The 14,501-nt window shown below is 42.2% G+C and overlaps 1 protein-coding gene across 1 annotated transcript in view; it reads right to left on the bottom strand.

Annotated features, from left to right (window-relative positions):
* Window positions 1-14,501, bottom strand: part of LOC126484214 (molybdenum cofactor biosynthesis protein 1-like) — an 81,029-nt gene that overhangs the window by 33,401 nt on the left and 33,127 nt on the right. Inside the window, exon 5 of the mRNA XM_050107628.1 lies at window positions 6,313-6,458. Within this exon, the coding sequence (XP_049963585.1) occupies window positions 6,313-6,458 (146 nt within the window). The remainder of the gene's footprint in view (window positions 1-6,312; window positions 6,459-14,501) is intronic.

Below are 14,501 nucleotides of genomic sequence, written 5' to 3'. Positions count from 1 at the left end.
CAGCAACAGGCAAACGGGACAACGCATCGGCGTTTCCGTGCTTAGCAGTGGACCGATACAAGATATCGTAGCGGTACTGCGAGAGGAAAATAGACCAGCGAATGAATTTCTGCGCTGTACGCGGAGGTACAGGCTTGTTCGGATGAAAAAGCGACATCAAAGGTTTGTGGTGTGTGATGATGGTAAAGTGACGACCATACAAGAAATCATGGAACTTAGTAACACCAAACACGAGAGCCAAAGCTTCTTTCTCTATCTGTGAATAATTTCTTTGCGCAGACGAGAGCAATTTGGATGCAAAGGCAATAGGGCGATCATGCGACCCATCTTTGTGCGCAAGCACAGCACCGATCCCGAAATCCGATGCATCTACCATCAACAAAAGGGGTTTCTGGGGATTGAATGGCGTAAGGCAAGTATTAGAAAGCAACGCCGATCTCAACTGGCGAAAGGCGCGTTCGCATTCCGTCGTCCAGACGAACGGAACACCCTTACGGCGTAAGCTATGAATCGTAGCTGAAATGGAAGAGGCATTGCGCAGAAAGCGATGATAATAGTTAATTTTACCCAACACACTCTGTAGCTGCTTCAAATTCTGCGGCGAAGGCAAGTCTTGTATGGCACGGAGGTGCTCTGGACTCGGATGTATGCCTTGGGCATTGATGACATGTCCCAGGTATGGTAAGTCACGAGCAAAAAACACACATTTGTCCTTCCGCAAGCGAAGACCATTTTGTCGCAATACCTGAAATAATGTTCGTAGGTGTGCTAAATGCTCGTCTGCTGTCTTTCCGGAGATCACAATATCGTCCAGATAGTTCGCAGCAGTTGGGACTGATGCACAAACAGTTTGTAAATATTGCTGAAACAATGCAGGGGCGGATGCACACCCGAATGGCAGTCTTTTGAATCGGTACAAACCAAGATGCGTGTTAACCACCAAGACGCGCTGGGATTCTTCGTCCACTGGTATTTGGAAGTACGCATCTGTGACGTCCAACTTTGAAAAATATTTACCCGGGCACAGTTTGTCAAAAAGATCTTCCAGGCGGGGTAATGGAAAAGTTGCAAACACTAGTTGTGGATTCACAGTGGCCTTGAAGTCCACACAAAGTCTCAGTTTTCCGGAAGGTTTGGGCAAAATTACTAATGGTGAGGCCCAGAGAGAAGCCTGCACACGTTCAATTACACCTTGTGATTCTAAATCGTGTAATGTTCTTGCAACCTCATCACGCAATGCGTGAGGAACATTGCACGCTCTGAAAAATTTCGGTTGCCCGTTGACTTTCAGTTCCAAATGTGCTTCATAGTTTTTAGCGCAACCTAAGCCCGGCGCAAAAATGTCTGCAAATTCTTCACACAGACGAGAAACACTGTCTGAAGGCACAGTCTGATTCACTGATAGGACCTGATTTACTATAGACATGTTAAACAACTGAAATAAATCGAAACCAAACAAGTTCACTGCAGTAGAAGAACGAAGAACGTAAAATGAGACAAGTTTTGTTTGTCCCTTGTATGTTGCAAGAAGGCTGCACTGTCCTAACACAGGGGATATTCTGACCTGAATAACTATTTAACTTAACATTTGCGGCACGCAACGGAGGTTTGCCCAGTTGTTTGTACGTGTCGTGATTGAGCAACGAAACTGCAGCTCCGGTATTGAGCTGGAATGGTATGACCATTCCATTAAAATCCAAATCTACGAAAAGTTTATTGTCCTGCTGACGACAAGAGCAACTGTCTCGTGCAATTTGAACTGATACAGGTACAGCATCACTTGCTAATTGACGTGATTTCCGGCGACATCGACGCACGCTTTGTGTGGGACGAACACTGTCACTGTTTGAGAAAGTGGCACTGGACAGGGTGGAATTCACTACATGAATGTCCATGGGCGAAGGTCCATGAGCCTGAGTGTCCTTGGTTCGATTCCGGCGCGAAGCAAAAGGCCTGGAATGGTTGTGATTGTCTGATCTGAGCTTTTTCTGGCAAACACTTTGAACATGTCCTTTCTTATTACAGAAAAAGCAAATAGCTTGGCGTGACGGGCGATTTTCACGCGAATGTCTAGTAGCACACCGTGGGCATGATTTTACTGCAGTTGTATGCTGTCGCGGCACACCTGGTTTAGAGCGTAGTGGCAGCTGCGTGGACGTGCGAGAGGGCAGTTTACCGGGCCGTGCAGCGCGCCCGGCGGGCTGGTTAATGTTACACACGGCTGGCGAAGTTGCAAATGATTCCTGAGCAAAGTGAAGTGTGTCTTGTCTATCTAATATGTCTATCACTTGCTGAAGGGAGGGATTAACTAGTTTCAAAATCTGTTCCCATATACGAACATCAGAAACGTTCTGTGCAATTGCATCACGGACCATTGTATCTGAATAAGGGAGTCCACATTCACACTCAAAAGCACAATCCCTTGTAAGGCCTTGCAATGTTGCAACCCACTCATTATTAGTTTGACCGGCCGTACGTTTTGTACGAAAGAACGTATACCTTTTTGCAACTACATTAACTGTTTCCTTGAAATAGGCATCTAAAGCAGACAAAAGTTCTTCGTAGGACAGAGTTGCTACGTCGCATTGGGGAAATAATTTCACTATCACACGGTACGTTTGCTGCCGCTCGTTACCTTGAATTCTGTAGGCGGCGAGATGAAATCCAAACTGGCGTGACCACTCCGTCCATGTTTCCTTAGCTGGGTCAAACGGCCTAAAAGGCGGTGCAACTGCGAGTTGTGGCTGCGGTAGTAGTAGAGCGGTGGCTGCCGCATCGTTGTGCAGTTCACGTTGACCCTGGACGAGCCGTCCAAGGGCATCCAATAACGCCTGCGTCTGCTGATTCTGCAAGTGATAAAATTCGGACAGTACATCTGGCGAAGCCATGACACAAGTAAATGTAAGCAATTTGAAAGAACAAGACCCTTTCCATTGACTTGTCGCCAAAAATTGTTGTGTCTAGACAAGACAGCCTAGACACAATGAGAGGAAGCCGAAAGGCACGCGCTAAGTTAAAAAAGGAGGGCGTGAGGTCTGAAACAGGATACGTAATGATTGCTTGTGTGTTGTGCCTGGTGCAACTTTGTTTTCTTTATGGTAAATAGTGATCTATCTTTCCCTGCACACACACAGAGAAAAAAAACTGCCAAGTCCAGCAGCTAGGGGCAAGCTGCTGGAGTTGGCAGTCATATGTGTGTGACATGTGCTTGCCTGTGTGTATCAATGTGTGTGTTTCTCTGTATCTCTTTTGCTGATGAAGGCTGTGGCCGAAAGCTTTGTGTAAGTGCCTTTTTAATTGTGCCTGTCTACAATGTAACATGTCTCCTTTACAGTAAGCAGCAATCTATGTTTTCCTGTATTTTTCATTTACACAGATGTAATTAACAAATCAGAGTCTATTTATTCCAGAGAAGTGACAGTTTGTTCATGACAGTTCAGCACAAATCTGATTTTTTATATACAGCAAGGCTACCTATAAATTATTCTGTGTGCCAGTGTTCATGCTGACTATAGGGATTCACACTGATCATGTGTAATTTGACACCTGGTCCTGTAAAGTTACTTCTGCTCAACGTGAAAAATTCTCCAATTCACATTTTGTAATTAACCTTAACATATCAAATAATGCACCCTTCGATATAACTGCTTATTGTCCACTTCCCATCACTCTATTCCCAATGTCAACCCAGCTGACCTCTACTTCTAATCCAAAAACCATGGTTGACTCAATGTTTGCTATTGCAAGCTATTGCTATTGCAACACAAAAGTGCCAGAGGCACCAGTAATGATATACAATTAAAAATACTAGAAAGTAAGGCACACCGGTTAGTACATGCTAAGACAAACACTACAAGTGTCTAAGACACTGCGCTCTCACACAACAAGTACGAGGTCTGAATACATTCCAGTTATGATACACTAAACTGTTTCATTCACAGTGGCTATATACATACTCTCTCCCCAATAAACAGAATAGTTATAACTCAATTGTTCACAAGTGTATATTATGACTCTTGCCACAGCCACGCAGTCAGTATGCCACAGGCGTGCCATAGAAAGCGATCAGGTTCAATTCCTTGTAGAGCCGGGAAATTCTGCTCGGTGGACAGACTGGAATAGGGTACACTCTGCTTGTAGTTCCAGCTGAGGAGATACTCAAGTGAGAAGTAGTGTCTTCAACTTCTGGAAGTTGATAACAGCCTGGAGAGTTGTATACTGACCCCCTAACTCTCCATAGATTTATAGTAGAGGACATCTCTCGAAGAGCATTGCGTGGTCTTCTGGGCCCAATGCAGAGTTCCATTATCTATGTATATTGTATATCACCACTTGTACACACTCATCAGCACAGTATCATATTGTCTCTTCACGTGGCAAATTTTTATTCCCTTGTTTCCAGATCAAGACTTTTCCTCTTCCTCTTCTTCTTCTTCTTTTTTTTTTTTTTTTTTTTTTTTTTTTTTTTTTTTTTTTTTTTTACTATCATTACTTGTACCGCACATATTCCACACGGTTTATGCTCACTCCTTCAATGATACTTCCCATCCTCCTCTAGTGTGCGAGTTGTCCCTGCTTTCCTGCGTGTTTCTTGGTTTAAACACCCTTGTTTCAAAAGAGAGTGACAGCTTAGATACAGTCTTGTCAACATTTTGTAATTTTATTTAGCAATTATTGTTTGAGCCTTATAGGCGAATGTCACAAGATATTGTCAACCACTGGATTCACTAGATTGGAATGGGGTTCATGGTAACTTATCAATTCATTTTTTAAGTTGCTGTTATCTTTTTCATCCTATCTTGGACTAGCTTTTCCATACTCCCACTCTATTTTACGTAGCCAAACAGTTATCTGCCCTTGCAAACTTGCTCCTTTACTACCAAGTTAACTAATACTGGGCAGCCTAACAGAAGTTCCAATATCCAGTCTTTCACCACAATTCACCTACACACACTTTTCACTCATTGATTTTCTTTTTTCAATGTCATAAATATTTTGCTTTCACAGACTGCTGTGCTTTGAACATAAAATTGTAGGAACATCTGCCTCACATGTCACTTTTTTTTTTTTTTTTTTTTTATTAAAGAATATGTTCCTTGCTTATTCCTATTTGCTTCTGATACATTTCCATTCTCACTTTTATTTTCTTTTGATCCATTTCTTTTTTCTTTGATAGACAAGTCAAACAACAATGGCAATATGTTGCAGCCCCCTGTGTTTCACCCTACTTACTACGAACTTACTTTTCTTAGCTTCCAATTTTATTAGTCATTTGGTTTTTAAGATACTTAAATTAATTGTTTGACCCTGTATTTTTATATCTTATTTTACCTTCGGTTGATAAAGGATTTCTGGTATGCTCACAAAGAGAGAGCTGATTTTCCCACCCCTCACCCCCCTTACCTTGTCCGGAAACAAACTTTTCGCCAAGTATCTTGCAGTTTTTTTCCTATTATTAATCTCTTAGTCTAGTCATCAAGTTAAAAGTGTCAGTTGTTGGTCCCATTGTCTAATAATTTGTACATTTATACACATGAAGTTCCAATTTTTATTTGGAACATATAGACTCTGATAATCATGAATCACAGTTCAAATGGCTCTGGGCACTATGGGACTTAACATTTGAGCCAAGGCAGGATTCAAACCTGCGACCGTAGCAGTCGCGCAGTTCTGGACTGAAGCGCCTAGAACCGCTCGGCAACGGTGGCTGGCGAATCATAGTTACCATCACACAGACAGAAATACTGTGTTAACTTTAATACAACATAGGGACATAGCTAAAAATGTCTTTACATAATTTCCAGTTCTGATTACTTTCCTTTAATTTAATCTAACAAATAGGTTAGTGTAACATGATGTTGACAGAGGCAAATTATATATACTCACAAATTATTTAGCTAGAGGTATCTGGTTTGTATGTCTGGGAGGGAGGAGGGTGCAAGCTGAAAACTTCAAGAAAAGATTACTCATTTCATACCTGCTGGATTTAACTGCAGTTTATCTCTTCCATATACCAACCACATACCTAATGTGCATGGCAAACAGTTTGAAAGTATTATTCTATACTCAGCATTTGGAACTATCAGTTCCTTCATGAGAGAGGAAAGAGGGATAAGTTTCTGAAGGTCTGAAAGGTCACTCGGACTCCACAACTAATGTGAGGACAAGAGGAACAAATGTGTCTATAAGAAGTTTTGGAATTTCACCTCCTGAAGGTAAAATACTGATCAGTCTGTCAGTCTTCTAGTAATTTTATGGTTTCCTCACATGAATTTTCACTTGGACATGATTATTCTATGTTTCATCACTCACCTGAGAGATATCTCTGAATTCCCAAAGAGACACACCTTCAAATTGCCATCAGCTGTTATCGGTAAACGGTTGCACGTGCCACAGAAGTGTTCACTCATTGAGGTAATAAATCCCACACGTCCCTTGAAGCCCGGGACATGGTATGCCTGCAAAAAGAAATTGTAAGAAAATAGGTACTGCTGTTGTGAAAATACTATAAATGTGTTGCTCACCAAGTGGAGGAAGGAGAAAATGTGCATTAAGGGGAGTTTGAACGCCCTATCCTGACAATGTTACATTTAGTGACTTAACTTCCCCGTACTTCAGGAACAACTGTAGCCATTGACAAGAAACTTTTACAGGACATTAAACTATATGTTCTGAGTCTTACAATAATTGCATTTCAGCCACTGCTTTTGGAAATACAATTTTTTAATTACACAGTTAAAATTTTGTGTACCTTTTTGTATGTTATTCTAAATAATTTTATTTATACATAACATTATGTTTTTCTTTTAGTTCAGAAGACTCAGGATACATATGTCATTACTCCCTGAAAATTTGAATTCGCTACTTGCCGTAGTTTCTGAGATTTAGGGAAAAATGCAAGAGAAAATGTAAATTTTCAGGAAGAGTTTTTAAAGTTTCAATAGACTGTAACTCAATATATGCTTAACATTTTATTTTTAGTCACTCAGAAGCACCCTGCACCATACTGTATATCATCCTCTTGATCTTTTTTAAGTTTTTTTTTGTTTTCTTCTTTCTGGACTCCGTAGTGGCCAACTGTGCTGCATACTCTGCTTTACCAGTGCAAACCTTGTCCATCCCTTCAAATTCTCTGATGCAGTTTGCTCCAGAATTAATTCCCATATGTTGTAGCACTTTCACGCTACCAATGTTGCCATCATTAAAAGCAATAACAGCATGACTCACCCCCACTTTAGTGTCTTCATTACAAGAAAAACATTTTTTGGTCTACATCTACATCTACATCCATACTCCTCAAGCCACCTGATGGTGTAGGCTACCTTGAGTACCTCTATTGGTTCTCCCTTCTATTCCAGTCTCGTATTGTTCGTGGAAAGAAGGATTGTCGGTATGCCTCTGTGCGGGCTCTAATCTCTCTCATTTTATCCTCATGGTCTCTTCGTGAGATATACGTAGGAGGGAGAAATATACTGCTTGACTCCTCAGTGAATGTATGTTCTCGAAACTTCAACAAAAGCCCATACCGAGCTACTGAGCGTCTCTCCCGCAGAGTCTTCCACTGGAGTTTATCTAACATCTCCGTAATGCTTTCATGATTACTAAATGATCCTATAACGAAGCATGCTGCTCTCTGTTGGATCTTCTCTATCTCTTCTATCAACCCTATCTGGTACAGATCCCACACTGCTGAGCAGTATTCAAACATTGGGGGAACAAGTGTACTGTAACCTAATTCCTTTGTTTTTGGATTGCATTTCCTTAGGATTCTTCCAATGAATCTCAGTCTGGCATCTGATTTACCGATGATCAACTTTATATGATCATTCCATTTTAAATCACTCCTAATGCATACTCCCAGATAATTTATGGAATTAACTGCTTCCAATTGCTGACCTGCTATATTGTAGCTAAATGATATGGGATCTTTCTTTCTATGTATTCGCAGCACATTACACTTGTCTACATTGAGATTCAATTGCCATTCCCTGCACCATGCATCAATTCGCTGCAGATCATCCTGCATTTCAGTGCAATTTTCCATTGTTGCAACCTCTCGATATACCACAGCATCATCCGCAAAAAGCCTCAGTGAACTTCTGATGTCATTCACAAGGTCATTTATGTGTATTGTGAATAGCAACGGTCCTACGACACTCCCCTGCAGCACACCTGAAATCACTCTTACTTCGGAAGACTTCTCTCCATTGAGAATGACAGGCTGCGTTCTGTTATCTAGCAACTCTTCAATCCAATCACATAATTGGTCTGATAGCCCATATGCTCTCACTTTGTTCATTAAATGATTGCGGGGAACTGTATCGAACACCTTGCGGAAGTCAAGAAACACAGCATCTACCTGGGAACCCGTGTCTATGGCCCTCTGAGTCTCGTGGACGAATAGTGCGAGCTGGGTTTCACACGATCGTCTTTTTCAAAACCCATGCTGATTCCTACAGAGTAGATTTCTAGTTTACAGAAAAATCATAATACTCGAACATAATACATGTTCTAAAATTCTACAACTGATCGACATTAGAGATATAGGTCTATAGTTCTGCACATCTGTTCGACGTCCCTTCTTGAAAACGGGGATGACCTGTGCCCTTTTCCAATTCTTTGGAACGCTACGCTCTTGTAGAGACCTACGGTACACTGCTGCAAGAAGGGGGGTAAGTTCCTTCGCATACTCTGTGTAAAATTGAACTGGTATCCCATCAGGTCAGCGGCCTTCCCTCTTTTGAGTGATTTTAATTGTTTCTCTATCCCTCTGTCATCTATTTCAATATCTACCATTTTGTCATCTGTGCGACAATCTAGAGAAGGAACTACAGTGCAATCTTCCTCTGTGAAACAGCTTTGGAAAAAGACATTTAGTATTTCGGCCTTCAGTCCATCAGCCTCTGTTTCAGTACCTTTTTGGTCACAGAGTGTCTGGACATTTTGTTTTGATCCACCTACCGCTTTGACATAAGAGCAAAATTTCTTAGGATTTTCTGCCAAGTCAGTACATAGAACTTTACTTTCGAATTCATTTAACGCCTCTCGCATGGCCCTCCTCACATTACATTTCACTTCACGTAATTTTTGTTTGTCTGCAAGGTGTTGGCTACGTTTATGTTTGCTGTGAAGTTCCCTTTGCTTCCACAGCAGTTTTCTAACTCGGTTGTTGTACCACGCTGGCTCTTTTCCATCTCTTACGATCTTGCTTGGCACATACTCATCTAACGCATATTGTACGATGGTTTTGAACTTTGTCCACTGATCCTCAACACTATCTGTACTTAAAACAAAACTTTTGTGTTGAGGCGTTAGGTACTCTGATATCTGATTTTTGTCACTTTTGCTAACCAGAAAAATCTTCGTACCTTTTTTTAATATTTCTATTTACGGCTGAAATCATTGCTGCAGTAACCGCTTTATGATCGCTGATTCCCTGTTCTGCGTTAATTGTTTCAAATAGTTCGGGTCTGTTTGTCACTAGAAGGTCTAATACGTTATCGCCACGAGTCAGTTCTCTGTTTAACTGCTCAAGGTAGTTTTCAGATAAAGCTCTTAAAAAATTTCACTGGATTCTTTGTCCCTGCCACCCATTATGAAAGTTTGAGTCTCCCAGTCTATATCCGGCAAATTAAAATCTCCACCCAGAACTATAACATGGTGGACAAATCTACTCGAAATATTTTCCAAATTATCCTTCAGGTGCTCAGCCACAACAGCTGCTGAGCCAGGGGGCCTATAGAGACATCCAATTACCATGTCTGAGCCTGCTTTAACCGTGACCTTCACCCAAATTATTTCACATTTCGGATCTCCATCAATTTCCTTCGATACTATTGCACTTCTTATCGCATTAAACATGCCTCCCCCTTCACTGTCCAGCCTGTCTCTGCGGTATACATTCCAATCTGAGTATAGAATTTCATTACTGTTTACATCTGGTTTCAGCCTACTTTCTGTCCCTAGTACTATGTGGGCATTGTGACCATTTATTAATGAGAGCAGTTCTGGGACCTTTCTATAGACGCTCCTGCAGTTTACTATTAGCACATTAATATTGTTATTCCCTGCTGCATTTTGTCTACTCCTACCTTGCCGCATCTCAGGAGGTGTCTTGTCGGGCCTAGGGAGGGAGTTCTCTAACTTAAAAAACCCACATGTGCACTCCACACATACTCCGCTACCCTTGTAGCCGCTTCCTGCATGTAGTGCACGCGTGACCTATTCAGGGGGGCCCTACATTTCTGCACCCGATAGCGGAGGTCGAGAAATTTGCACCCCAGATCTCCGCAGAATCGTCTGAGCCCCTGGTTTAAGCCTTCCACTCGGCTCCAAACCAGAGGACCACTATCAGTTCTGGGAACGATACAACAAGTAGCTAGCTCAGATTCCACCCCGCGAGGCGTTCCGCCTACACCAACTCCGCTAACTGCCTGTACGAACTGAGGATGACCTCTGAACCCATACGGCAGGAGTCATTGGTGCCGACATGAGCAACAGTTTGCAGTCGGGTGCACCCAGTGCTCTCTATCACTGCCAGCACGGCCTCCTCCACATCTCAGATGAGACCCCCGGCAAGCAGACAGAGTGAACACTGACCTTCTTCCCCGACCTTTCCGCTATTTCCCTAAGGGGCTCCATCACCCGCCTAACGTTGGAGCTCCCAATAACTAATATACCCCTCCCCCCATGTGCCTGCTCGGACCTGAGTGGCCACATGTCCACTCACAGGCAGAACGGGCTATGCCACACGGCCAGCCTCCACACTGACCCTCCGCCTCATGCACCGCGAATGCCGCTGAACCCGCCACTCCCCTTGGGAAGAGGGTGGCCCAACCGTGCCCGGTAGCCGCAAAGATGTCTTGACAGCAGGGTCAGTGGGTGAAGCATGTAATGTAACACCTGGGGTGTACCATGCAACGCACCAGACTCCCCACTGCCGCAACACTCTGAGGCAGCAGCCTGAAGATGGCTAACCGCGGCTTCAACACATTCAGCTGTTTGCGAACAGTGGCCAGCTCCTCCTGTGTCCGTACACAGCAGTCACACATCCTATCCATCATAAGAAATCAATTTACTGTAGAGAGTTAATCAACTTATAACTAGACTGCTAATTCACTAAAGGTGGCTGATAGTTGACTAAACTGTGGTTACTAGACACTTCCTGTGGAAAACAATGAAAATAGCACTACCTGTCTCTGGACTGTATTGAAAACAAACACTAGCACTACTGGCACTATGGCTGACTAAACGGACTCTCTCTGACTGTATTCAAAACAAACACGAAATCTATGGAACACTATTACTAGCACCCGACAATTAAAGCTTCCTAAAAGCAAAAACACACAGAAAAGGAAGTGACAAGTAAGAAAAATAGAGTTAATACTTCAATTAGCATAGCTCGCTGCACAGCAGACGTGACGCAGATGGCAGTTACAACGACACTGACACAATAAGATTATTGAACGACTCACTGGGATTTTGAGTCTGACAATGCAGACACTTCCTCAATAATTCAGGATTGCCAGGTCTCTGTAAACAGGTTTTATGATATCCACAACTGCTGCTGGGATAGAATGTTTATGGCTGTATGACCTGTTTGAGTACTGGGCATTGCGGTAATTGCACCATGAACCAGATCTAGGAGGGCAAAGATGGTGTACTGGTTTATCATCAGCTGACAGTCTCTGGAAGAAGGTAGCCCATACTGCCTGCTTCATTTTCAACAAATCCTCAGTATTATTTCTAATGGCAATCTCATAATACTGTTGTAGTTCATCAATCATGTTGTCTGTCAGCCTGCTTCTTATGGTCTTACCACCTGAAAGTTTCTTGTCTCTCAAACTTTGTTTCAACTTCCTCAATCTGGTATCCATCCTCTTCTGGACATGAGCAACACATTCCAGTTCTGTGATAAGCTTCTCACCATAAGGCTGAGTGGCTACTACACTGTTATATGCATTTGAGTCTGCATAACCTAAGAACTTAGTGTAACACACTCCCCTTTAGTTTACAGATCGATTATAAATTTCAACAGCTGCACAGGCCTCCGTACGACTAGTTGTCCTTCATAATTTCTGTCACAGATATGCCCTTCTTCATTCCCTGATTTATACTTATAACAATGTTTGGTTAAAATCTGGAAATCTATTAGCTTTCCAGTATCAACACTGGTCACTGTAGCAACAGAATTCTTAGAACTGCAGCTGCGCTTCTACCAAGTGCCCCAAAAGCTACTGATATGACAATCATACCATCGATTATTTCAGCAGCTTCATTTGTAGCACCCTTAATTGACTCACATGCAGTGGATTTCACAGCAGCTCCAATAAATCCTGCATACTTGTCCATTTTACAAAGTGGGCGTGGCATATACATCACGACACACATTGTTTCTGCTGCAGTGTGTCCTTTGCCAATAGCTCTCAATCCATAAAACCACCTAACATTTATGTCAAAATAATTATCTTTACACTTATCAGAATTCCAAAATGAATGAGTGTATTTACAAATGGCAGAATTAATGGTAAGTTTCCTGGCTAGTCCATTTGATACCTCAATGTCTTCATGTAAACTAACTGGCCCTCCACATACATACAGCACACACATTCACATAACACCCCTGTTAGGATGTGTAAATGTATCAGAATATAACCTAACCTACCGTTTACATGAGTTTTGTTTTGAGATAACTGTGTTATCACTATGTTTTATTTTAATCTTCGAAGCACTAATGGGTGTTTCGCTAGATACTCATGAGTTTGCCAGTATTTCATTGTCTGCAACTTCACACACCACATGCTGAACACAATGTTTCTCTTTATTCAAAAATTTATTACCATGAAACCCACATTTCTTAAAAACACTTCATTTTGGAGTCATACTTTTTGAGAGATTTACCAGTCTATTCATCACTTCTCCTTGGAAAAACGTTAGCACTTTGATATACAAAGCATGTTTATACTATGAAAAGATACGATACTATTTTTGACAGTGCTACCAATGCAAACACATAATTTAACCTTTATAACACAGCAATCCACAGCTTTCTACAGGGTAGTCCATTGATAGTGACCGGGCCAAATATCTCACGAAATAAGCATGAAATGAAAAAACTACAAAGAACGAAATTCATCTAGCTTGAAGGGAGAAACCAGATGGCGCTATGGTTGGCCTGCTAAATGGCACTGCCATAGGTCAAACTCATATCAACTGCATTTTTTTAAAAATAGGAGCCCCCATTTTTTATTAAATATTCATGTAGTACGTAAAGAAATGTGAATGTTTTAGCTGGACCACTTTTTCACTTTGGGATAGATGAAGCTGTAATAGTCAAAAATGGTTCAAATGGCTCTGAGCACTATGGGACTTAACTTCTGAGGTCATCAGTCCCCTAGAACTTAAAACTACTTAAACCCAACTAACCTAAGGACATTACACACATCCATGCCCAAGGCAGGATTCGAACCTGCGACCGTAGCGGTCGTGCGTTTCCAGACTGTAGCGCCTAGCACCGCTCGGCCACTTTGGCCAGCTGCTGTAATAGTCACAAACATATAAGTATGTAGTATCACATAACTTTCCGCCAGTGCGGACGGTATTTGCTTCGTGATACATTACCCGTGTTAAAATGGACCATTTACCAATTGCGGAAAAGGTCGGTATCGTGTTGATGTATGGCTATTGTGATCAAAATGCCCAAGGGGCGTGTGCTATGTATGCTGCTCGGTATCCTGGACAACATCATTGAAGTGTCGGGACCATTCGCCGGATAGTTACATTATTTAAGGAAACAGGAAGTGTCCAGTCACATGTGAAACATCAACCATGACCTGCAACAAATGATGATGCCCTAGTAGGTGTTTCAGCTGCTGGGGCAGCTAATCCACACATCAGTAGCAGACAAATTGCGCGAGAATTGGGAATCTCAAAAACGTCGGTGTTGAGAATGCTACATCAACATTGATTGCTCAGGTACCATATTTCAATGCACCAGGAATTGCATGCCAATGACTTTGAATGTCATGAACAGTTCTGCCACTGGGCACAAGAGAAATTACGAGACGATGAAAGATTTTTTGCATGTGTTCTATTTAGCGATGAAGCATCATTCACCAACAGCGGTAACCTAAACCGCCATAATATGCACTATTGGACAACGGAAAATCTACGATGGCAGCGACAAGTGGAACAGCAGCGACCTTGGCAAGTTAATGTATGGTGTGGCATTAAGGGAGGAAGGTTAATTGGCCCCCATTTTATCCATGGCAATCTAAATGGTGCAATGTATGCTGATTTCCTGCGTAATGTTCTACCAATGTTACTACAAGATGTTTCACTGCATGACAGAATGGCGATGTACTTCCAACATGATGGATGTCCGGCACATAGTTTGCGTGCGGTTGAAGCAGTATTGAATAGCACATTTCATGACAGGTGGATTGGTCATCAAAGCACCATACCATGGCCCGCACGTTCACCGGATCTGACGTCCCCGGATT

Source organism: Schistocerca serialis, chromosome 6, assembly GCF_023864345.2.
Source record: "Schistocerca serialis cubense isolate TAMUIC-IGC-003099 chromosome 6, iqSchSeri2.2, whole genome shotgun sequence".
NCBI lineage: Eukaryota > Metazoa > Arthropoda > Insecta > Orthoptera > Acrididae > Schistocerca > Schistocerca serialis.
The sequence above is the reverse complement of the archived record's forward strand: the minus strand, read 5'-3'. Positions and strand labels throughout refer to the sequence as shown.